The following is a 25,546-nucleotide window of genomic DNA, read 5'->3' as shown; positions in this document are numbered from 1 at the left end:
ATGCGGAATCGAATACCAGAGAATCTTTTTATCGGGAGGAAACGCTGGAGGAGAGAAAAATTCCGCCGCAACTATCCGTTCCATGGTAAATCTCTCTTTCTCTTCTTCTTTCCTTTTGCTCGAGGCTTCGATGAAATGTTGACACTCTGGCAGATCTGGAGCGAAGCGAAGCGTCCTTCTATTCGTTATTCTATTTCCTTGACAGTTTACCGACACGCGCCGCTTCGCGTAACGCCGCGTCGTGTCGCGGATTTGCTACCGTCATGATCGTCGCGAAATAAGTTGTGCATAATTCACGGATAAGAAACGCGATCGATATTCCCGCAGGAATATACCAGTCGCGAGGAATAACGTTTGTTAGAAATTTTACGGTAGAGACATGCTCGTTGCTCGATGCGTCAGCTTCCAGGGAAACGAGAGTGTCCCGAACAGTCTGTCGGATTTGTAAGCTGAAAGAAAATTGGAAAGGAAACTTTTGCGAGTAGACAGCGGAAATAATTCAACTTCTTGGTCTACGTTATCTATTTCAAAGCCGACGATGCTATTAAGACTCGAATCACGGGCGCGACTCTTCTACGTCTTTCAAGGAGTTTGACTATTTATATAAATTTGAACCTCGACGCGATGTCGGCACCCTTCGAGCGTTAGAACGCATCCGAAGTCCCCGTAGCCTCGTTCACGGCAAGATTTTCCGAAAATGGAGTCCACGGGAAGCGCGAACGCGTGTCATTCCCTGGAGAAGCATTTCCGTGAATTCCCCCTATCGTCGAAAGATGGACGAACGTTCGGAGATCGTAAAGTTTGGCTCGGATTTGGTTGGTCGGTAACGTTACGAGGACGCGATGCTCGATGATGGTCGTTTCGATCCGGAGTCGCGTTAAGCCACGACGCCATGTTGGCCGGCCACGAGCTGTTGGCAGTCGGCCAATCGCGTACCGAACGAAACAAAACCGTGAATCGGTTACGATTCGCCGCGTGTACGGGATAATAATTCGAAACGAACGAGCCGATCGTCGAACGCGTGTTCCATAATCGTTGACCTCGATCACTTAACGTCCAGAGAACCGGGTCACGAGGGACGCGTTGCGTCGACGAGAGAGCGATTCGGTCGTCGATTAATTCCGCGTGATCGAGCACCCAGGATTGAAATTTTCGCGGGTCCGGTGTTGTAGTCGACAGCGGGTGGAAACGAGCGGACGTCATAAGCCGTCGACGCCGATCCTCCGGTTTTACGAGGGTCGCAGAGAGCGTCGCGACGTCCCGAACAGACGTCGAGGAGCCTCCTCGTAAATTTATCGAGCGTCGCATCGAGTGCTGTCATCTCTCGGTCCGATCGCGTCCATCTCCCGATCGCGTAAAGTGGGCCAAGATAATCGTTTCGATAAACCGTCCTCTCCTCTCTGCCGCCCGCACGCATCATCCTTCACCGATATCCTTTTCCTCTTCGCCCTCGGTTTTTCCACTTTCCAACGAATTTTCACGACTCCTTCGTAAATTGTACGGACGAACGTTTATTGCGGAACGGCGAAATCAGTAGGTGGTGGACGGATGAACGATTCGGTTCGAAACGACCGACCCCACCGTTAAATCCGTTTCCAGTTTTCTTCTCCTTCGTGGACCATCGTCCGGGAAAATCGATTTACCCCTTCGTGACTCGCTTTCGGACTGCTGCGCTTCTATAAGAACTTTTAAGTACCAACGAAATACGGGAGTATCGATATTTTATATACCGATATCGAAGAATGCTTTTAATGGATAAACCAATAAGGTTCCATTCTCCCGATACGTATAACGGAGAAACTTCTCGCTCGATTCGATACGTATTTAAAGTAATCGGCCACCGGACGCGGGGAGAATTCTCCTGCAGGGAGAAACGCGCGGGTAAATTTGATCACTGTCCAACTAAAATCGCAATCTGTCGCGTAACCGGTGTGCGCGACGACGTCTCGAACAAGGTTTTTCAGCAAACAAGGTTCTCGCTTTAGCGAAGGAGCTCGGTCGAGTAGCTGCTGTCGGCTCGGAAGAGCTCGCGGCGAGCGCAACGCAAACACTAACGCGGTTTTCCTCGATTGCTTGGTCGCGCCAAATGAAAAGAAACGATGGCAGTCGAGTGTTTTCCGATAGAGCAAGAAAGGGACTCGTAGCCGGTGTTCGGCAACCAACGACTAATTGCTTTCTTTTTCCTCGTGGACCGAAAGTTAAAGCCGCCACCAAGTACCCTTTTCCCTGCCTTTCGTCCATTCTCCTCTCCTCTTGCTTTTCCTTTTACCACCCTTTGCTCCTCTCGCTATTTTTAATTCGCTCTATTAACCGCTCCACTCGGTCGCGAAAGAAAGCTCTAATTAGGTACACGGGCTCCTTTTCTTCGCCCCGCTTCGATATACTTTTCCTAAAACGCGGCTATTTCAATCGGTCATCTTATTTCATCGTCGATTCCAACAAGTTTTCGAGCAGCGTTAAAACAAAAGAATTTTTCGTCTCACGACAAGCCAGAACATCCTCGAAACAACGATATCGAACAAGTATTCGCCTCTCGCAAACTCGGCTTCTATCCGTTCGGATACGAAGAAAATAATAGCTTCGAATCGGACTTATTGTACTCGCAGACACCATCTGGCACGGGAACTTTGCTATCCGCAACAGCCACGTTTCAGACGATGGAGCAGCAAAATTCGTGTCGGTGGTTTCTGAGTGTTCTGCGGCTAAACGTACATCGTGTATCGTTATGTGTTTCAGGTATTTTCGCGAACCATATTGCAGTCGAAACTTTTCGTTCGTGCCGAAATCAACGTTTCGTAACCATACAGTTGAACGATCGGTTTATCGTTTTAAAAAGTCTCGTTGATCCGTCGACGAATCGAATCGCGCCAATCGACGAAACAGATACGAGTTTTTTTTACCGAAATTCGATTGCACCGCTCGAGGTTTACGCTGAAATTTTGCGTGTTTCGTTAACGTTCGAGTAGTCGAAGCAAAAGAGTAAAGATATCGATCCTGCTTCGGTTAACAAGAATAAGCCTCTTTCGCGGAGGGTTCTTCGAAACCGATCGAGCCCCGGATACCGATTTAACGAGATACCTCGTCGAGTATTCTTTCGCGGGGGCTAGATCGGTAAACGGCGGCTTTGTATCGAGCGTTGATGTTCCAATTACGCGAAACGTTGCCGCTCCCGCGATCGCAAATGCCGAGTACGCCGGGCCGAAGTTCACCGGGCCGTGTACGGGTCGGCTCGTAAAATTTTAACGACTAGCCGCCGTTGCGACGAACGCGAGAGTCGGTTATAAACGAAACATCGTCGCGAATGTATCGTGCACGATCACCCTTGATAATCGACGCGATTTTTCCTACGACGTTATTCGGTCGAAAGTTATCGAGCCATATCGCGCGCCTCTCTTCGTATATTCTCCTTTGAATTACTAACCGTCGAAATTACCATTTTATATGCGGTTACTTATACCGTATGACCTCTCCTTATTTCGAGTGCCCCTCTTCGACCATCGTTTCGACGTTGCTTAAAAGCGCGAACGTTCCGACGAATTTTCGAGAGAATCGAGGATGGCGTAGGAATTTCCTGGACGTCGTTGTCCCAATTACGCGAAGGTATCGAGAATCGCTCCTCCGTAATCGGTGACGTCGAGCACCGCTTCTGAATACGTCGATTCCCATGAAAGGGTAATCGAATCGACTATCGCACTTGTCAGACGACAGAATAGTCCCCTTGATCTCGGTCGGTTCGAGTTAACTACTCTCTGTAAATGGCACCGAGAGAGGCGGCCTCGGTGGCTTGGGATCAGCCGTTTCGTTTCACTTTACACGCAGCTTCCTCGAATTTTGGGGGAATATCGATTGTTAATGTCGCGCCACCGCGTAGTACGAGTCCAAGTCGGAACCACGAATAAACGCGCCACGTTTTAAGACGCGAGCTGCAATTTTAATGGGACAGTCGAGAAGTATCTGTCTCTACTCGAGAGACAGATTTCACGATTGCTTCCATTCTGACTTCGCAGTCGCCGTCTGCGAAGCGTCTGTTCGCGACAAAAGCCGAAATTGGATCGCAGCCATCTCGATCCTCTTCGTGATCCACGAGAACGCCGCTGCAATTCTCGATTTGAATCCTATCTGCGCTATCGCATCGCGCTATTGCTGCTCTTTCGAAAAAGGCTTCTTGCAATTCACCCGGCTATTTATTTCGAAAAGGACAATTTTGATAAGAGACTGCTATTTCGAAACGATGAATTTCAAACATATCCGAGTCTGTCCGTGAATCTTTGTTCACGCGTTGTTTCCAAAGATGTTATCTACCGAAATAGATCCAACTCTTTTATTGTCCCCATCGAAATGTCATCGAACATCCGCTCAAAGGTTCGTTTGTTCCGTTTTCCAGTCACGCCCTATATTGAAACGCGCGTAAGGCAGCGAGATTTTTACACCTATTCTCGGGCCGAAAGACTTCCTTACGAGGCAGTAACCCTTTTACACGCTCGGAACTAGCGATAACGGTGCGTGGAGAGGTTCCCGAGCTCGTTTCTTCCTTTCCAGCGTGTAACTCGCGGACGGTGTTTGCGAGCATCGATGATCGACTCGAAATCTTAAAAGCGCGAAATCGAGCGTTCCCTTTGGAGAGACGCTACGAACGGGGGGGAAGAACGAACGGCCGATTAAACGAAATAGCTTGTAAATTTAATATCTAAGCTTTACGAGCTTTCTGCTCGGAGCTGGAATTCAATGGATCCGTTTGATCGCGCGTATCGGAACCGATTGGCCTCGAGCCAACGCGCCGATGGAATCGAGGACGAAAGGGTCTCTCTGACCGAACGATTTTCACCAACTGCAAAAAGTTGCCCTCCACGTTTCTCGCTGTTGCGTAATTTAGCTGGAAGGACGCGTTGTTTGCAATTTATAAACGTTGCGATAAAGCATCATTGCGAATTCCACGAATACCGGAATCGAGCTTGTTAAAACTTTCCGCTGGCTCTTATCGTTTTTTAACGATGCACGGCCGCGCGATAAAACGCTGATACCAGACGTGAGAATTACAAAACGGACTGTTCGAGTCGTTAAACGATGGATTTAGAACGCGACAGTTGCGACTTACGATTCGTGATCTCCCGCGAACGATTGATATTATCTGGAACGAGAATTCGTGCCACGAATTCTCTTCCGCCACTTTTCAGATCTTTGTCTCGAATCCAGCGATTCCGCAGATTCTTCGCGACCTTTCTTAGATTTTTCTTCGACGATCTCGCAGTACGATCGTTCTCGATGACGAAGCCAATATCCAGAGCGATCCCGGGTACACGGTCGCAGTTACGCGTTAAAGTAACGCGATCAGCGCGTTCCAAGCGAGCAATCAGCTCCGGAGGGAAACGTGATTTGCAAGCGTATTCTCCTCTCATAGATTGCGTTTTCTTCTCCTCGGCCCGACGCGGCCGAGAAACGCCGCGGTAATTCCGACTTGTTCTTTTTCCTCTCTTGCCGAGCAAGAGTTTTATCGTGAAAGGCGCAAAGCCGATTTCCAGCCAGCCTACGTGGCTCGTCATAACGAAATCCTCCAACGATGTTGGGGGAAAACGTGTCTGGAAATCTTGCTGTCAAAGTCGATCGCGAAGTCGCCTACAACTTTGTCAGCGTGTATATCGACGTTCGAGGCAACCTGAATCTTCCTACCAACAACTTGCGATTCTTCCGTTATTAACTCGAACAGGTGACTTTTAAACGTAACAAGCGCGAACACTCGCTGACGTAAAAGTCCCGTCAAATAAAATTTCAAGTAGACTAGTTACTTCGTACACGAAGAACTGTAACGTCTACTGAATTTGACGTGCCGTAAAAGAAAACGAATGAGGATTCCGAGATACGACGTTCGCGCTAAAAGAATAAATATCGTACAATTAGCTAATTGGAAATGTCTGTGACAAACGGCTGTTAATCAAGAACGAGTAGAAATGTCGAGGAGGAAAGTTGATCGATGCCTTGCCTTTCGTAGAACGGAAACGCGTCACGAATCGAAAAAAACGCGACACGATATATAATATATAGAGAGGTCGAATCCGATCGAGTGGGCGATTCGATGAAAATCTGGCTTCCCTAACGATAAGTGATCGAGCGGACAGAGGTTAATGCAGCGTGCAGAGCCGGCCAGGCCGTTCCATATAAATTTGCGTTTACCCTGTTTATTACACGAGTATTTTATCGAGTTCCTGTCACACGCAGCCACGGCTAGATACAAGGGCCGACGATAAATCTCCGGCTCTCGACCGAGGCAGCCATAAAGATTTTTCTCTTTGCGCCGATACCTGTGCACACGCTAATAGAAGCCTGATTAATTTCGGGTTCAACCGATTGGACGGCTCGTTCGACCTCGATAAGTGTTCGCCGAGTTTTATTTTTTTCCGGTCCTATGTCGTTCTTTATCGAACACGGGGTTATACTCAAACTTTCGCCCGTTTTATCCACTCTGTTCTTTTTCGTCCGTTTACTCTCGTTTCTTTCATTTTTATCGTTCGCTCGGAAATTAGACTCGTGGGATTCGAACGAAAACGTGGAACGTTTTTTCGGCGACACAGTTTGATCACGTTATTTAGAAGTCCGTACACGAGTACCGCGATTAGATTCGCAGCCGGTTTAGCGTTGACCACCGGTATCAATGCCGGTTTCGTTAATGCCGATGAGCCAGGGTGGCGTGCATCCAATACGGTTAATAGGGTGCTGGAACGCGAAGGGAAACGGTGACCATGCACCCTCTGCGTGCTTCTATTTATTCGGCCCGCTGAAATTGCCCGTGCACCCGTTGCATCCGATACGGGTTACAGGGTTTTTCCTGCGATATCCGCGCCAACTGTTAAACTAGTCGACGCGCGATCGCACCCAGATATAATCCTTTCGCTTTTTTCGCCGCGTTTCGTCCACTGTGCGTCGTATTTACGCTGGAAAATTAGCTATGGTATTCTGACGATGTTGAAAACCGTTCCATACTTCGAATATCTTCGAGTCCCACTACGTACAGAATCGTATTCTATCAAGCATGATCGAGGATCCTTTTGAACGCGATTCGTGGGCGTTGCCCTCGATGCTTATTGTGTTCTTTTTTCTCCGAATCGAGTAACAAACGTGGGCGAATTTCGTGCCAACAGCGATCGGCCGATTCCTAAACGAAGTATCGCGTGATCCGAGGATTTCGATCTCGTTTCACCGATTTCTATGCGTTTTGAGAAAGATGGGAGAGATAACTATTGCCACGCGTTGTATCTGTACGCATTGAAAATATTTTAATTAGAAGAATGGAAATTCGAAAAACTGAGATTCGAATCACAGAAAAATTTAATCGCACTCAGAAACTTTATTCGCTGAACCATAAAGACCAACAGTGAATTCTTTTCCGTTTTTCCCAACGCTTCTTCTGCGAGGATCCGTCGTCGGAGAAATTATTCTTAGCGGGAACACTCTTTTCGCACGGGTGCACCCTTTTTGTTGTTATTCTTGCGTGGATTCGTTGTTTTTGCGAGATTCCCCGTTATCGATTCCATCCCTCAACCCTGCGCTAAGAATCCACTGTCGTCGGCGGACTTTTTCCGCTCGACTCTTCGGAAAAAAGAAAACTTCTTCTCTATAGAGCATCCGTTCTCGCTGGTCTGTTCCAGAAAAGTTTGGAGTTTCTGTTCTGGTCGATGGTCGTTCGCCCGGTGACACTGTTTCGTAGCGGTCAACGGCGGTCGCCAAGAGAATTCGCATAATTACAGCCTCCTTCGTCGTGTACGCAAATAGTTGGGCTCGCGTTTGTCGGAACGGAGCTGCATAACGTGCTAATTCCAGTATCAAATGGGACGTCGGGTATAGATGTATAGGGGTCGTGGTGAATAGGGGAGAGACGCGTGTATATAGAGAGGAACAGGATGTCTCAGGCCTGTGTCGCATGTATGGCCCAGATAAGACACGGTTAATTTGCCTGCAGCGAATGTAGCCACGAGGCGCCGCTCGACAGTTTATCGATATACCTAACTTACATATGTATGTACTTCTGCCGGTTCCTTCGGAGAATAGAATCCACCTCGAAACCTTAAATTAACCGGATAAACCTTTTGGTAAAGCATCGAATAAACTTGATTCGAACTCGAGTGATAAGTCGCGAAATTAAAGCGCTAACCCGAGGTTCGATTTGCCTCCTTTCCACGAGAAATCGTGGATAAAAACGGGACGTTGGCAGATTATGAGAAACGTTAGATTCGTTGGCGATCGGAAACGTGTTCGATCCGCGAAACAGCGGAGCAGCAAGATACGCGCGATTCTCGCGGAAATGAAATTCCGCTTCCGCCGCGATCGTAATTGGATTTTCGGCTTCCGACAGAAAATCTCGGACGCGTTGGCCGGCAAAAAACGTCCGATTCGACGATCCCCATCGGAGAATCACGCTCCAATTCCCGTTCCCTGGTTGCCTCTTGGTGGCTATGCGTTACATCGACGACAACGTCGTTTGGCACCGGCCGTTAATTAATCTTCGAAACAAAGAACGTTCCCGAGACGACTTTCGAGCTTTAATGGAAAATCGACTAACGTTAGCTGGCAGTTCACCAAATTCTTCGATACTCTCGGAATCGATTAGAATGTCTTTTAGCTACGGGACTCTCGTATCTCTCGATTCGACGCGCAAACAATATTTTATTCGATAGCCACGTTTGTCGAAGATCATCCGATCGATCGATCAATCGGTCCAACCTTTCCCCGTTTCTCGCTGTTCTCCCGGGAATCCGAATAAAAAGAACCACAACGGCTGATCGATCACGATCGAATTCGCGATGTAAAATGCATTGGGGCCGATAATTCAATCGCAGACGGTGCGCCGTTGCTTCTGGCTGCCCGGACCGTTTCGAACCAACCGCTGCAGATATGAATTGCTTCCCGCTGAATTACGAGATTATTCGATTCTTCTATTTTTTATCTTTCGCGAGAACAGGATTTACTTTCAAGACGACCGTTTCTTTAACCCTTTGCATCTGTGCTTCCATTCTCTTCGCCCTCGAATATATCGCTTCATCGTCAAAGAAATTTTGAACCCTCTTTTAATCGCGGCATAAATCAAGTTCGAATAAGGGTCAGGAAGATATACGAAAGGAAAAAGGATTTTCTATTTTCCAACGAAACGTTAGGAAGGTTTCCCTTATTTTCAGGGCATGAGACTGCTGTCTCGAAACGCGTGATTCAGTTGTCCCCGATGGCATCGAGCGTCCAGGAGCGAACTCGTCTAAACCTAAACCCTTTAGCGACATCCAAAGTCTCTCGTATCGTTTCTTTCGTTCGACCCACCTAGGTATTCTGCACGCGGCTTCAAGGATTTCAGGAAATACCGAGCTTTTCGAGCGACCGAAGCTCGATCGTATTTCCTCCGATAAGGATCCCGTCCTAGCGACCAGTCACCAGAAATTTCGGAAACTCCGACGGATCCGTATTCCAGCTTCCGCGACGTATCTCCAATTACCGCACAGCCTCGTGCAGTTAAACTTATTCCATAGAATCCGTCTTCAATACACCGTGCAGACGTATAACGCGGCTCATTGTTCCAGCTTTCCCTATTGTGTCGTCCGCTCGCGTGTTACATTCTAACCTTGCACACGCTCGCTGCCCTCATTTAGTTCGCTGGCCTCGTCGCAAACCTCCCGTCTCTCCTTTCTTTTCCGGAGCATCTCGATCTGCGAGAGCTACGGGAAACAAAAAGGCCTGTCGTTCACGGCTACGAGCGTTTTGTGCTTGCTCGCGACTCGCGAGTAAGCCGCTGCTCTCGCCAATTGGAACGCCGTATCCGAAACACCTTCGAGAAGCTTTTGTCCACCTTCTTGTGTGCGAAACGGTTCAGACATTTGCTAGTCGTTCGCGTTTTGATTTATAGTCTGAAACTGCGCGACAATCTGATCTGTCACTGCTCGCAGTCCTTTGGAGAAGTCAGAGTACGGATACGGGCTTCCGCGAGTCAAAGGCCAGGAACACGACTAACCGACGGCCAGATCCCGCAGCTGCTGGTAGGGTAGCGTTTCTCAAACTTTCTATGGACGCTTGATACGTGACTTTCGTCGAGTTCGGATCTCGTCGTTTCACTCTTTCGAATAAATTCAAAGTATCGGCACGACAAAGTCTCGTAGAGGAACTTTGATCAAAGCTTTCCGATTTGAAAGCTTCGCGATTAATTTCGTCCAGTGTTCTTGCGCTACGTGCATAATTAAATCAAAAGTGAAAGTGACGGTTAGAGTTTCCAACGCTACACGAAAAGGTTCTAGAATTTCTGCAGCAGGCCCTACTTTGAGAAACGCTGCTCTAGCATCAAGGTTGACCAGGGGGTGGCTCGCGCTATAATCTTCTTGACAAAAGCCACCGAGCTTTGACCGCAATCCGAAATCAATAGCTCGCGGTCTGTCGCCGCTATCGGTTCCACCGTCTCTACATTCCGTATAAATAGACGCATTAATCGAACACGAACACGATTCGTCCGAGAAAAGTCTCGATAGAGTATTCGCCTTCGAGAAATCGACTTACCATTCTATATGCTGCATGGCTTTATAGAACGTCCACCGTCCGAACATTTTATTAATTTTCTAAGCGAGTCCAACAACGTTTATCTCGGTATTAAGATGCAGTGTATCTCCTTCAATTTTTCCGTCGAAACATTTTTCAAGCGTTGCAAACGATGCGAGCGAGTTATCGTCGTGTTTTCAGCGTGTAAACTGAAGATAAAGGCGTCCTCGTTGGACGGTAACGAGAAATCGTTCGGTGATTTATTATCTTACGGGGAGGAGCGTGGCAAAGTCAACGTGTAGCAGCTGACACGGAGATTCTCAGGGACGGTTCTGCTTTCTGGAATTACCGTTTACGTAATTCCCTAGCCAAACGATCAGATTTTCCGGGTATTACACGGATTTCCCTCAGTCGTTACAAGACGCCTTCGCCTCGCTGAATTTATATCCTTGCTCGTTCCAGTTCTATTTGTCGTTCCTACCGATCTGATACACCGCGAGCGATAAAGTCCACGCGATCTCCAATTCGATTCCGACGCGTAACGTCCATTTTCTCTTTAACGTCACGAGATTTCGAGAACCAACTTTTTCTCGCAAGTTTTTTTACGAACAATCTTCGTGTACTGTTGCTATGACAGTCAAAAGTTTGCATCTCCGTACCGTTACACATCGTAGGTTGCTCAATATTTTTCGATAAATGTCAGAAAAAGGTCAGCTAACGAAGCAGCCGCACGATGGTTATCGGAAAAAAGACAAGACAGTTTCCCTGGCTGTTCTATCGAACGAACTTTCCCTGTTCGATTTTCATGAAATTTCTGCCGCGAGCATTTTCCGAATACCGGCGTTATTAAATGCCCGATATATCGGCTCGACCGCCATCGGTGACATAGCATCGCTCGGGACGAGCTGATCCGCGTTAAAAATCCACGTCAGGAATGTTTTGGAAATGTATCGGTTGATCGATGCTGCGCAAGGCTGCACAGAGAGAAGCGAGAACGATGGAATTTCCCTACGGTGTCGAATTCGTTTAATCCACGCCGTAAAAGCGGTGGACGAAATCGCGCGCGGTTTAAGCGATTCCCTGAAAACAGTTGCTGAACGGATTTCGTGCATTTACGGGGCTTAAAATGGGTTTCCCTCCAAATTTCCCTCGATTGTCCGACGCTTTCCGAACAAATTTCTTCCAACTACGACTTTTTCAATGTTTCGTTGAACGTTGACAAAAAAAAAAAACGTTTTCCAAAGTCGAGTACCCCGAGGATAAATATCGGACGTGAAAGTAAGCAGAATATTCTCGCTGAGATTTTCCTAAGAATTTTTGCGGCAGTCAGGACCTGGAATTGCCCAACTTTCTACGTGCATGTACCGAAAGCGAGATTGCACGGTGTTCGGCAATTCCGTGTCGTCCTATATTAAATTACTAGCGGAACCGTGCGATATTTTTTCGTTTTCCTTTTTCCGGCGCGTACACAACGTCGCGGAAAAAGGGGGAATAATTCCGTCGAACCGTCGGCAACTTTTAAAAACGAGACCCTCGACTTTGTTCGCTACATCTATATCGAACGTTTAATGCCGGAAAAAATGGTAGGGAATAGATGGAGCATCGTCCGAATTCGTTAAGAGTCGAAAATGACGTCGTTACAACGGCGAAGAGACGAGGTAAGAATTTTAATTAATTTTCATAGTAGGTAGCGGCAAGAAGTTTCTCGTTAATGCATTCTTCGAGTCTGCCGTTCGACGCATAATTAATATCGTTAAGGTAGCCAGACCGGAAGAACTTTTACGCGGCGCATTCGAGGCCGGAAACTGCGACGATTGCGATCCAGGCCGGCATTAGCGACGCGTTGGATGCTCGTTAAAATCTCGTTAAGTGTTCCCGCTATTCTGTCGCGTCTTATGTTAATGCTCGCTTGCTCGCATAATCCGCGGAAAGAAACAATGCCATTCTTTTCCCGGCCGCGTTTAAAACTCCGCGTTTTATTTCGACGAGATCGCGAAACAGAAAACGTTCCCGGCCAACAGATGTCCGTTAAAATGGAACATTGAAACGCGCTTCTCTACTCCCGCTAAGTAAGACAACTCCTCAACTCTGCTTCTGGCAGATCAATTTGTGTAATGCGGAGTACGCGGATAGATGAAGCTGTCTTGATTACGTTCAAGCGGCTCTCTTACAACAGTTTTCTCAATCGCGTTAACCGTGATTTATTCGGAAGATATAATTTTTCAGTCTTCTTTAAAGTGCTTAATAAATTTCCCAATAAAATTTGTCGGTTTATTTGAACGACCTAGAGTATACGTAGGAAATTTGAGGTTCCACGTAGGGTAGTTGCACCGATCGAGTAAGCCACGAATTTGAAACTTAAACGGTGAAGAGAATTGCGCGGTAACGAGAGGGTAATTAGATAAAAATGTAGCGTGTAGCGAGGTTTCGCAGTATCCGAAAGAGACCCGTTTAAAAAGAGGGGCGACAGTTTCGTCGTTCGACGCGAATCACGTTCTCCGTCGTGCTGGTGTTTGCGTTCGCGTTATGCGACAACACGAGGGTGTCGTGTGCACGAGACTCCATTAAAGTGCACCGGGAACTCTCGACGTGGGAATTTCGGTGCGTTTTAATTTTCCGGCCGCTGCGACGCCGAGGAAAGGAAGGAAAAGGATCCGCGGAATTAGTCGCCGGTAGTTCTAATTAGAGGTGGCGGTAATGAGTTAAGGACGGACGCGAGGATCTCTCGAGGAAACGGAAGAGCTATGAAAATATGAGCGGGTACACGTCGAGCAAACGATAGTCTATTACGCTCGGCCGCCGGAAAGAATTACCATGTTGACGAATGGATTTCCATTTTCGAGGGTCGCCACGCGCGAGCCCTTCCGTGCTTGCCAACCTTTTCACCAACTTTTTCGATCTCGATTATCTTCTCGTATTTCGAGCAAAACTCTTTGAATGTCCGATGGAATTTCGCGTCGCGTCGAACGGTTCGAAATTTTCCTAAGCATTAATTGTCCCCTCGCAATTGTTTGCACGAATCGAGCGCGTTTGCTCGATCTCTCGACTCGAGAGGAGAAAGATGGTCACCGAGGGGAACAATCGAGATTATTTTCCGACGAAAAGCAGGGCTGCCAGTGTCAGCGATTGTTTTCACGCGCGGCAGACACGCGAGTCTGAACAGGCGAGTTCTTTTTTCGACATTCCAAGGATCCTTCCTTCGAAAGCGTTTTAATTCCATCGACACCCTACTCAGCCAGACATTCTATTACTCTCTGCTTCCCCCGGTTCGTTCAATTCATACTTAATAAAGCGTCATGCACACTGGCTGGCATTTTTCCGCGGCTCCGCCAAGACGTAGACCGAACTGAATGCGGCGAATGCTCATTTAGCATCGCGACGCGTTGCACCCCACCCCTAAGCCGCAGTCATACTCGACGATAGGAAGCTGGGGCCAGGGTCTCGTCCTGGATACGGCAGCATCCTTCTGGAATCCTTAATATAGTCCGTCGAAAGGGGAAAGCTGGACGGGGTTGAGAAGGGTGAGAATGGCACGCGAAAGGGATGATATCTCGCCATCGTGGAAATTACGTCCCGAGCACGATATACCCCCTCGACTGGGTAAATAGGCATCGGGAATGGAACATCGTCGGGATTCCAAGTGGTTTCAACCCCTTCTTTTACGCGTTCTTTCACCCTCTCGCTTACATTCTCATTTACCTTTAATTTCTAATTAATAACTTTCCTTCTTCTCCCCTATCCTGGATGGCTGATGAAATTTCTTTGATATTTCCTCGGAATTTTACGCTCGTAAACGACGAGCAGGCGCGTAACGAATAAAACACCCTTTTCGACGAAAGAAGAGTAGCTAGGTCGATAACGTCGGAGAGTTCTAGCAATTTGGCCGGAGTTCAAACGCCAGCGAAGATTGAAAAACACGCGACTATAGAGTTGCCTGGAGAAGGATTACATCCTGGTTAGGAAAACGAGCGGAGGTTACGATCGACGACGAACCGCGAACGATCGAATCCGTCGATCCGCTTTGACTCTGCTCGCTGCCAATGACGTCTCTTTGTTCTAATTCGGTGGTCGTCGATCTCTGGTCGATGGATCCGACTCCTGGGATAACGAGGATGTGGCTTCACGCAAACGAAAATGTCGTCGATCATCCTAGCTTCTCTCTGTCCTCCCGTGTCCGTCATCCTCGTTCACGGAGACGTTTCCCCGTCGCGATTATGCTAATCGTTGTTGCAGCTGCAATCACTCGGCGTGACAACGCGCTTTCCGTCTCTCTTCCTCTGACCGATCGACTCTGCGCCGATCGATCGACAAGGATTCCCGCAGATGCGATTCGCGTTGCCGGCTAATTAATCGGTCGCGTTGCTAATTCGGGGGTCGGATCATTTGCATGGAGGTATAATTGCATACGCGATACTGCCCTAATAAAATATGGCGTTTAACCGAACCCCGAACGCTCGTTGCGGACGCGATTTTTCTCGAGGTCGATTCCTAACGGTGCGATAACGTTAACCGGCTAAATAGTGCGGCTCGTGGGAATCTTTGGTCGTTCGAATCGAGAAAAAGTAAAGGGACGTGCTCGTTTCTCGTCGAATTATTCTCGTCGAAAGTGGCTCGTTATATTTCGTGCATTAACGTAATTGTCCGACAACGATTATCGCGATCGAAGCATAGCCTAGCTCGCGAGCTTAAAAGCTGCTTTAGAGTGCTGCTCGTCCGACGCGATCGGAATTCTCGCACTTTTGCGATCCGCCGCGTTGTTCTCGGAATCGTCCAAGAAGAAGAAGAAGAAGAAGAAGAGAGGGTTCTTAACGCGAAACATCGATTGCTGAGCAAATCAAGGTTCCGATCGATGCCCAAATTGCTCGAGAATATGCCGCGTTGGAAGTCGTTCGAGCGAATTTCCTTTCCACGTTCACGGGTCAAGAGACAAGAACCGACTGGAGGCTCCGTGTATGCGCCATTCGAATTTCCACCTCGGATCCTGATCTAATGACATGATTAATGGGACCATTGTCTCCAAGTACAGCACCGATTCGAGGGCACAAAGGCGACGAATGTGACGATAGCGAAACATTGAAACCCGCACTGCGAGAGACGTCTATTAAAAGCAAACTTGCCGAACCGGTGATCCGTGCTGCTCGAAATCATTCGACTTCTGTTATTAAATTATGAATGAAATTAGTGCTGTTCCAAAATAATAACGTTCTTCGGTACGTCGGTAGGTGGAATTTCGCAGTTTCTACCTTATATCGAATAATAGTTGTTTCGAAATTTAGACTCGTTCGTTACATTTAATCGCGGTTAAGCAGAGCCCGAACCGCTAGCTGGTCCGTTAATTAAATTAGTTAAATATTTCACGAATTCGGTCACGAGCGCACGATCGATCCCGCGGTACGAAGCTGCTCGCATTCGTTAAATACCTGGGCGAGCCAACCAGCGTTTCCTCCATCGGCCACGGTGAAACTTGTCGAAACTTTGTTTACACCGGGTCAGAGATCCTGCTGGCTTTATCGTATCGGTATCGATTACTCTCCGTTGAAATAGCCTACGCAATCGAATAATTGCAATTACAACGGTTAGCATAATTAGAGGATGCCAGCGTGTTCGTGGCCGACGATGCGACGCGGAAGGTTAATAGGCAGAAAATCAATCGAACTGCTCGAATACTTTGGAAGAAAATGTCTGATCGCTGCGACAGGTCCTGGAAGCGGATTTCCGCGTAGAAAAACGCGTAGAGCTCGGAAAGAGAATTTATTTATCTCGCGACGATTCGTCGAGAGAGGGAAAGAAACGAGAAGAATTTGAATGCAGGGCGAAATAATTCTGGAGGCCGCGCATTGTACATCCGTGACCCTTATCTCGGGATTGCGACGTGTTAAATAAGAACAAAAGCGCAGCTTTTGTGTCCTCGCCGCTTTATAACCAGCCTCGCCCTCGAGAGTTCTGAATTAATCACGCGGATACTCCATTTGCGTAATTTCTCGTCGCCAACAGTTCCACCGGGATCTTTTAGAAACTAGTCGTTTCTCCTCTTCCGTTCGTCCTTGCTAAGCCAATTGGACGTTGTATCGTTTCGTTTACGTCTGTCCGGCATTTAGAACAACCGAGATTCGTTTTTTTTCCCCTGTCCACGCGGACTGCTCTCTCGATTCCAAACCAATTTTCATCGTCGAGAATCAGATGGTTCGAGCGTCGATAGCTAAACGCGCGATTACATTGTTTCCATAGAGCCGCGCCGATTCGAGATATCCGATTAATTCGCGATATATTATCGGTGGCAATGCCAGAGCGATACTGCAAATATATTGTTAATTAATCATTTCCGCGAGCGTCGATTTCAGATCACGTTAATCCCGCGTCAATTTTAACGTCGGATGAAACTCGTCAATGACTGTAATTCATCGAGTGCAACTATAAATCGAGGGAACTCGATCGACTGAATTTTCTCGCCTGCTCGTCGACCGTCGATTACGCGTCGTTCTGCAATTGACAATAGCGTCGATGATTGATCGTAAGAATTAATCACATTTTGTATGCCCTCCTCGAACGACCAGCGTCGATTCGACGAGCTTGACCGAGCAATCGCGGACGATAAAAATATCCTTCTGCTCGCGACGCGCTGCTCAACCCTTTCGTCACGGACGTTCACGTCGTAAAGTATTCCCGGAGGAAAGATTTTTGCGCGATATCGACGACACGTAATTGCTGGAACACGAAACACACGAAACGTTCGAGGTTTTCCGATTCAACGTGTCTACGGCTATTTATTTTTAGCCTATGCAACGCCTTACAACGAGCCTGCATTTTATCCCTGCCACCTCCGAGGCTCGATCGATATGTTCGTGCGCGACCAACCGTGAAAACTCGGCCTCGAAACATCGGGTCGGCTTTTTAGGCCGGTCCCCGACACAACGATGAGCTTTTTCTCGCGAATCTACAGCCTTCGACCATCGCTCTCTCCGAACGGACATTTACAACCTCTCTTCCCACCGTGTGCACTCAGCTCTCTCATGAAATCTACCATTCTACTTCCCTTATTTTGCAATTTGATCGGTGCTGACAGCTGAAACCGACTGTTTATCTTCGCTGGAAATATTTAACAGCTATCGCTCTTGTTCGCGATTTCGAGAGCTCGGAGTGCTAAATTCGCGAGACCTCGTTCGTTCGGAATCGCGATAGTTGCGAGTGACTTACTATTTGTAGCTTTCGGACGATTTTTCATGGAATCTCTTCGACCTTTAAAGCCGTCTACGAACGAGGCGGTCGAAAATATATCGTGGCTCGGCTGAAAGGCACCGGGAACAACCTTGCCGTTCGCGAGGGAATTTTTCGGTCGTTTCGTAAATGCGTCTCGTTTATCTTGCAACTTTAATTTCACCGAAACGCGACACGCCTGCTGCGGATATTGCTGTCGCGAAGACGGAAGAGAGAGAATGAAACGAAGCGGTTCTCGTTTATAAAATCCACGCGTTGGTTCCAAACCATCGGTCAAACGAACTCTCGACAACGCGTAAGTCGGAATCTGACCCAGAAACGGATCAGAATTATTATTATCTCTGTATACCTTTCTACCTAAAACACGAGCGTAACAATTTTTCTATCATCGAGTTTTCGCGTTTAAAATCGTTATTAAACCGACGACGAAGCTCGCTCGTCGAAGACAGAACTATTTGCAATTTTTCGCAAACTCGTCGAACGATCGATCGGAACGAGAGTACCACGGTAATTTCGGTAAAACCTGAAGGCGATGGTTGCATTATAGGAACGGTGTGCTTCGCGATATTTAATTAAATCCCTGACTGGTCGATAGAAAGTTCTGTCGATAGTTGGAAACAGTTAGCAGCAACCACGTTTGCCCTCGGCCAACGGACATTTCGCGGACACGGACAATCCACGTGGCCTGTTCCCAGCATCGGAACGCCGCAATGTTCTGCGAACCAATTCCATTGGCCGATACTATTAACCGATTGATTTTCCAGGGGTCACGTTCTTGCCACGGTAGCCTCCTATGTAACCCTCTACTGTTTTTAAGACAACTCGTTACCACCGGAATCTTGCGTATTAATTTTGCGAGTGAAACGTTCGAGTCGAGAAACCGTCCGATCCAGATCTAAATAATTACAATTTTAATCTACCGTAGCACCCTTCCTTGCTGAGTGGAACGCGTTAATTATAAGGAACCTTGATATACTCGCTTCTATCAACAGACGTTATTACCATATTATAATTTGATCAAAATTTAAACTCATCAGTCTTCGTTGCTCGAGAACGGTAAAACTTAATTCTCTATCAGCGTTTATTCTAATTTAGCGGGCGTACTGGGGGATGTTCGTTGAACAATTTTCCGGACCGTTGCGAACGGAGGTGAGAAAGTTGTGCAAGGTATTTAAAATTCCTTTTTTCCTGTACCGTCGGTCGGTGACGAGTCTAGTGAAACGGGACAGACACGCATACATCGTTCTCGAAAATGCATTCGTGTCAACGACAGACGGACAGCTGCGCCGTCATGGCTCGTTGAAACGCCTAGACGCATAATTAATTGGGACGATTGTTTGTCGCGCGGTGGTATCGATGAACAGGCTGATTCGTCGGTTAAATGCTGAGCCCTGCGTCGATATTTGATTATCTCTGCGTGAACTTCGCTCTCTCGCTCGACCTTTCGAGCTTGTCTTTCGCGTTTGCGTTGCATTTAGCAAACAACAATTTTGTTGGTCTATAATTTCATTTACTAATAACGCGTTTCTGTCCCGAATCCATTAGTAACGTGATACCGATGTCAGAGGTTGAAAGGGAAGATCGTTAGTTCGAAAGTAACAGAAATCGGTGCACTTAACGTCCGGTTTAATCCGGGCACTCGTAACTCCCGTGGCCCGGGGGTAATTTTTTACGGTACGTCTCCAGGAGCGAGCACGGGACGGAAAACAACGGCAGGGAGCCAGCGTCGGAAAATAATTCAAAGTCGAATGAAGTAATTCTTGGGAAACTTTGCTCTTGGCTGGTACTCCTTTGTTTTCATCGCTCTTTTGTTCGTTGCCGCCAAACTCCGTGGAAAAAGGAGTCCCTTTCGCCTCGTAAATAGAGTTCACGTGAAAGTTCATTTAAATTGGACGAGGATCATTCTAGCGGGTTTCCCGCGGAAGCACGCAGAACCGCGCGGAACACATCGGTCGACCAGCATTGCAGCTACGCTACGGCCAATTCTGACCGCAGCCTGGATCCGCCATAGTTCAGGTTTTGGGGCTCGGCCCAGATACGATGCCGGATCCATGGAGATAATTGATGCAGCCACGTTGGATCTGGCTGGAACCAGCGACAATCGGCTCGTTTATCGATTGGTTTCCTTCGTGGTCAAGGACCGTGGCTAATCGACTGCCGTTCGATTTTGTAAGAGCGCCGCCTCTTCGTTCGTTCGTGTTTATCTAACGTTCACGCTTTGCTTATCCGAAAGCCGATAGGCTTTTCGATCTCATTGTTTCTTCGCCAGCGATTAACGAACCTTCGTTATCGCATCGTTATTAAACGCGTTTCGAACGACTTGAATATATCCAATGGTTATTTTCCTTAATCCAATAGAAGCTCGTAACTCGGTTGAAAGGTTCCATACTTTGTTCGTATCTGGCGATAAATAATACGCGGGTTTTCTTTCAGCCACCGTTTCGCGTTAGCGTAGAAAATTGAAATTTATGGGTATCGAGCGTATAAACAATCCACGAAGTTCATCGGTCGACGAAAATTACGGTTTCGTTAAATATGGCGGGTGCCCTGAGACTTTTTGAACGATGCCGTACAGTATCGCGAATAAACCATCGATAACGACGATCGGTGTGCATAGCCGTTCCGCGAATCGAAACAATGCCGCGACATTTGCATACCATTTGCATGATTTATAACGCGAGAGATAATTATCTTGGTAGCCAGGCGCCGTAAATATCGCCGTTCACGCGCATTACAGCGCCCACCCTCGCCTTCTCGTTTTACCATAACCATCCTGTTATTTATTTACAATATCACCTACCGAACGGTTGTCGCAATAATTCTGTCGCCTACGAATTTATAGCTCGTTTTTCTCTTTCCAACCAACCGTGCTCCCGTTCGCGGCTGTCGAAACAACGTTCCAGTTAAACTGGAACGATCATAATTCCTAACTGATCGTTCATTTTTGCCGGCCGATCGGTCGCGCGTGGATTTCGACGTTAAATAGCAACGCGAACGATCGATGGAGAACTACCGCTCGAACGTAGGATTCCTAGCTGAAATCGTATCATTCGATGGCAAATAAAATCCGCAACGAATAGGATTGCTCTCCTTCGAGCCACGAATCCGTTCGAAAGCTAGCAAGACTATGACTGCACCGTGAAATAGGGAGATTTTCCTGAGGAAACGTCAGATTTGCCGGTGACAAATACCGTTCGAGATAGTAATGCGATCTACGATATTTCCCGCGGCTTCTTCTTCATTCGCCGTTTTATCGCGTCATCTTTCTTTCGCGCGATAACAGACGATGTACCTTCGAAGAAACGTTGCTCGATCGAGATAAAAAGACTTGTATCGGATGCTGCAAAAACGAATCAAATTTATTATCCGCTCGTCTTTTATTTCCTATTCTTTCGAGGGAATTTAATTTTTACTCTTAAAATATGGGACAAAGTATTTCAGTAGTCTCTCTATTTTGCATACTTTCGTATCGGATAGTTTCGTTCCTATTGTTTCTGACCGTCGTTCACAGTATCCGTTATGGAAAACGAAAAGCGGAGCAGAACGAAATCGACAACGCTATCGAGAAGCGGAAATCCGAGGAGAAGCATTTATTCGGGTCAACCGAAACTAATTGCCATTCGATTCGTCCACTCTTGGAGCTTCGCGAAAGTTTCCTGACCGCATTCCCCGCTAAAATCCCGTGTCGCACCCTCGAGCAAACCGCTGGTTTCCGGACCTCTCGGAACTTCCGACTTCTCCTCCCTCGTGACTGCTCCACAACCCTGATAGACAACTCGCGATAATTGCTCGCTCGACGATTACGCCCGTTTATCCTTCGCGAATACGGTAATAACGGCTTGTTTTCCAGCTATCGATCTATTTTCGCAAACTGTGAGCTTGTGTAATCTTCGCATAATTGCCATCGATCTTCTGGAATACGCGTTTAACGCTACTAATTCAAACTCCTATCTATTCTATAACGGCAACGATTCGTAGGATACTCGTCAACTCGTGCGACGTACGTGGGATTTTACTCGATCCGATCCAGAGCTTTCAGAGTGTTTTCTGACCGACCGGTAAACTATTCGCAAGGATAGAGAAGCACTCTCGGATCTCGCGTGGGATTTTCGTTAAATTACCGTAACCGACATCCGTCGAAATAAACCAATGTTCGGTCTCTGAAATTACCTACTTACCTCTCGTTACCGTAAAGTACATCATCCCGAGGCTAAGCTTAATAACATTTCCGATAAACCGGCGAACTCAAAGTTCCTAGCTCGAACATCGTAGTTGCTCGTCGTGATTCCTCGGAATCACAAAAGAGTCCGAAGGACGAACGGGCAATTGCCATTTTCCCTTGGCAAAAACGACCGAGGCCATTTAAAAGTTACATCAAGAAACGCGGTTGCGAAGAAGGATCGAGCCGGAGACGATTCCTCGGTCAATGTACATAATGGAAGACATCGAAAGAACAAACGAGCCAGCGGAGAAAAGACAGAGGGACTAGTGGCATCGGAACGGTAACGGAGAGCCGGAGAAAGGGAGATAGAAAAGCCACGAAGCTGGAGGATGGATTGATTATGTCCAAGTGAGTTAAGGTTGGCCCGAAGAAAGATTCGAGGTCGTGGCTTCTCCGAGGTTGACGAAGGTCCCCGTTTCCCATTACGGATTCCTCGCGATACGGTTGCTACCCACACCCTCTTTCCCTCTCTTTCTCCCGTTTACGGGGAACTTTCCCTTAATGACGCAAGTTTTATTGCGAGCCATCGTTCACGCTGGCAGCTAGCCGACGAGTCAGCCGGTGACGCGTCGACCAAAGTCTCCGCTCGCGGTCGCTTCTCTTCAATTCTCGCTTCGAACCGGCTAACTTGTAATTCTAACTCGAATAAGCGTGATTAAATGCTCCGTTCGCGAACCGCCATTTGTCGCCGTTGCATAACTTATGCCGTGAAAACGACACTTTCGTTTCTCTTCTCTCGCGAGAAAGTTCAAGTATTCTTACGAGTAAATAATAACGTACTCCATATTTGTAAAGTTGACAGAAAAGAGAAATCGTAAATAAGCGAATAGACCGTGCAAAAATACTTGACTGTATTTTCAGCGAGTTTTCCGTTGTATTTTCTACTCGTTGGTCCGTTCGGTTTATAAACGAGAGTTAGCAATTCCCGGTTCGTGCACAGAGGGACGATTCAAAAGTGGATTGCAGGAAACAAGTCGATGGCAAGCAGTGCGGACGATTAACGGCATGCTGATTCGATTAAACGCGTCGATTTGGTTTGCTAGCAATTCGATTGGCGGCTGCTAGCTGCCGATTATCAGCCGACCAGTTGGCAAAGTTGACCGCGAACGATATAATTGACTGGCAATGGAATGCCGTGTGTCGTTGAGTTTTCGAGGGTTCGATGGCCCTTGGCGATACTCTAATCGAGCCGAATCAATTCTCTGGCTTCGGTGGTTCGCTTTAATCGACGAGATCCAACAATTTCCATGCCACCGTGGAATTCTCCACCGGTACGTTAAAGTCCGTGCAATTTTAATGGAATATATTGTCTGGTGTAATCGAAAATATCTGGAGGCGAGTCGTGTCTACGAAGTTTACGAGCCCTTCGAGGGTTGTAAACGCGTATTCCTACTCCTACCGACGGATATATCCGTTCCCATCACTTACCGGGAGATGTACATGCCCGATACGGCCTAATGTCGCGTATACCGCTAACCTATTGGCCAGATATATACGTTCTACGATACACGTACTTCGCTAGGTAACACGTGGCAAGGAATTTAGTTACGTGGAAATGAAAAACCTTTCAGGTCGACGATGTTTCGGATAATTGATGGTGACTTTTTCGGTAGTTACTTTATGGGGACAGCAAAGTCTCGCGACAATTTATAAATAATCCCAAAAGCAATCGGCGTCAAAGCTCGGAGAATGACGGAGATAAATCAGACGCGAATGTTTTTCACGAGTGACGAAAATATACGTGTCACAAAGTCGTAAATAACAAAAGTGACAAGCTTTTTATATCATTTCGTTGACACGGTTACGTGAACAGCATCGAAGGGTCAGTATTACAGAAGATTCTATTTCGAGTATTATCGGTAGCTCGAACGGGCGTTAAGGAAAGATTCTTTTAACTCGGGTCGATAGGATAAAAATACGTGGCAATAGCGTTGGCGAAAGTAAATAATTCTTTCTTTTTTCCCTTAGCCGACGAACCAAATCCTCGGCGCCAGGATAACGATGCTTCGTCATTTGATCTAATGCTTTCTTCCTTCCTTTCATCCTCCAGTCTGACTAGCGCCAACGATCAATCTTAATTCGCGAGCTAAATTACTGCCCGAAAGACTGATGTTTCTTATCGAAAAAAATATATTAAGACCCGATGAAACGCTGGCTTTTCTCTAGCGACCGGTATCGCCTCTGCGACGATGAAACAACAGCGTCGCGACCACGGTTACCTCATTTTTCCCGCGAGAAGTATATTTTGATAATAGCGACATAATTTTGCTTGTGCACCAGAATTTAAGGTACACGGAAAAGCTTCTACGAAGTTCGCGAAGCAACGAATAATTATACCGTGAACATTACGATAGTTCGCTTCTAGTTTCTCTCAGATTCGTACACGTTAAGTTTGTCCAGCTGTTCCAGGATAATCCGTGAACGTCGAAGCGAACGATTTTAAAAGCGATAACGACACGACGTTTCGAAAGAAAAATCGAAGCTTTTATCCGAGACGTTCCTTACCTTTAACAGCGTTCAGCTTGTTTCCAACCATCTGCTTCGCGACGAAAGCTGCCATCTTGGTGCTTGCTGTTTATCACGCGGCGATGGAAACTGCTGGACCTGCAACGAACGATATTGTTAGCATCGATCGAAAAATATCGAGTTATTTTTGAGAGGTTTTCGAGAAAATCCGTTCGCGTCTTCTGGTACTTGTTCGATTCTATAACTCAGTTATAAACAATCAGTTATTCCCCCAAAAGTAAACGTTAAGCTTGGAAAACATAAATGGCCGACTGATACGCATTAATTCGTCCAAGTAGAACAGCGAAGTAAGCAGAAAGTGTTCGTCGTAAAAATTTCCATGCCCTCTTTCGAATCCACGCGAGCCACGGTATCGTGGCCTGGCCTTTTATGTATGTCCTGAAATCTCTTCGTCCAAAGAAATAACCATTTCGGGTAATAACATTATATGGTTTTCGGCTCGTAAATTCCCTTTTACGACCTCGTGAAAACTAATACCGCGTTCGATCCGATTTCAAGCTATTCCAAAGTGGCCTACTGCAACGTTTCCTCGTGCGTGTATTACACATCGACAAAACACACGCGAGAATTCGTCGCTGTTTATTCGAGCAAATGAAGGGTGTGCCATGAATTTCGTAAAAACGACTGCGCGATACACGCTTCGACCTAATAAAAAATTTGTACCGCGCAATACCGACCGAACTACGCCGTCGAGGATTTAACCGGGAAATAGCTTTATACGGATTTATTTGCACAATTTATCGCGGATTATTTGCTATTGGTAACGTCGAATATCGCTAGCTTCGTGTCTTGGTATCGTCGAGCATCGGTAATCGATGTTATCGAAATATACGCGAGAAGAAAGTTTCGCCAGCAAATTTTTGGAAAACGGGGAAACTCGGAAAATTCCTTTCTTCCTGCGTTGTCTTTCAATCCCGCATTACCGGCGAAAATAAATGTCCCGCGAAACTTTCTAACGGTATCTCCCTTTCGTCCCAAACTTTTCTTTCTCCGGTTTGTTGCTACCTTTTGCCCGGAATAAAAGCACCGTGGGCTAATAATTTAAGCGCTTCAAAGTCGGACGATCATTTCGAGTAATCGTTG

General features: G+C 47.0%; 1 protein-coding gene across 3 annotated transcripts in view; it reads right to left on the bottom strand.

The window, feature by feature from the left end:
- Positions 1-25,546, bottom strand: part of cpx (synaptic transmission protein complexin) — a 171,374-nt gene that overhangs the window by 79,662 nt on the left and 66,166 nt on the right. For all 3 annotated transcript variants that reach the window (XM_076539321.1, XM_076539322.1, XM_012288539.2), the window contains one exon: positions 24,443-24,541. In XM_076539321.1, coding sequence (XP_076395436.1) covers positions 24,443-24,497 — 55 coding nt within the window. In that variant the 5' untranslated portion in view covers positions 24,498-24,541. The remainder of the gene's footprint in view (positions 1-24,442; positions 24,542-25,546) is intronic.

This window comes from Megachile rotundata, chromosome 13, assembly GCF_050947335.1.
Source record: "Megachile rotundata isolate GNS110a chromosome 13, iyMegRotu1, whole genome shotgun sequence".
NCBI classification, from domain to species: domain Eukaryota; kingdom Metazoa; phylum Arthropoda; class Insecta; order Hymenoptera; family Megachilidae; genus Megachile; species Megachile rotundata.
Note: the sequence above shows the minus strand (reverse complement) of the source record. Positions and strands in the feature narration are given on the sequence as shown.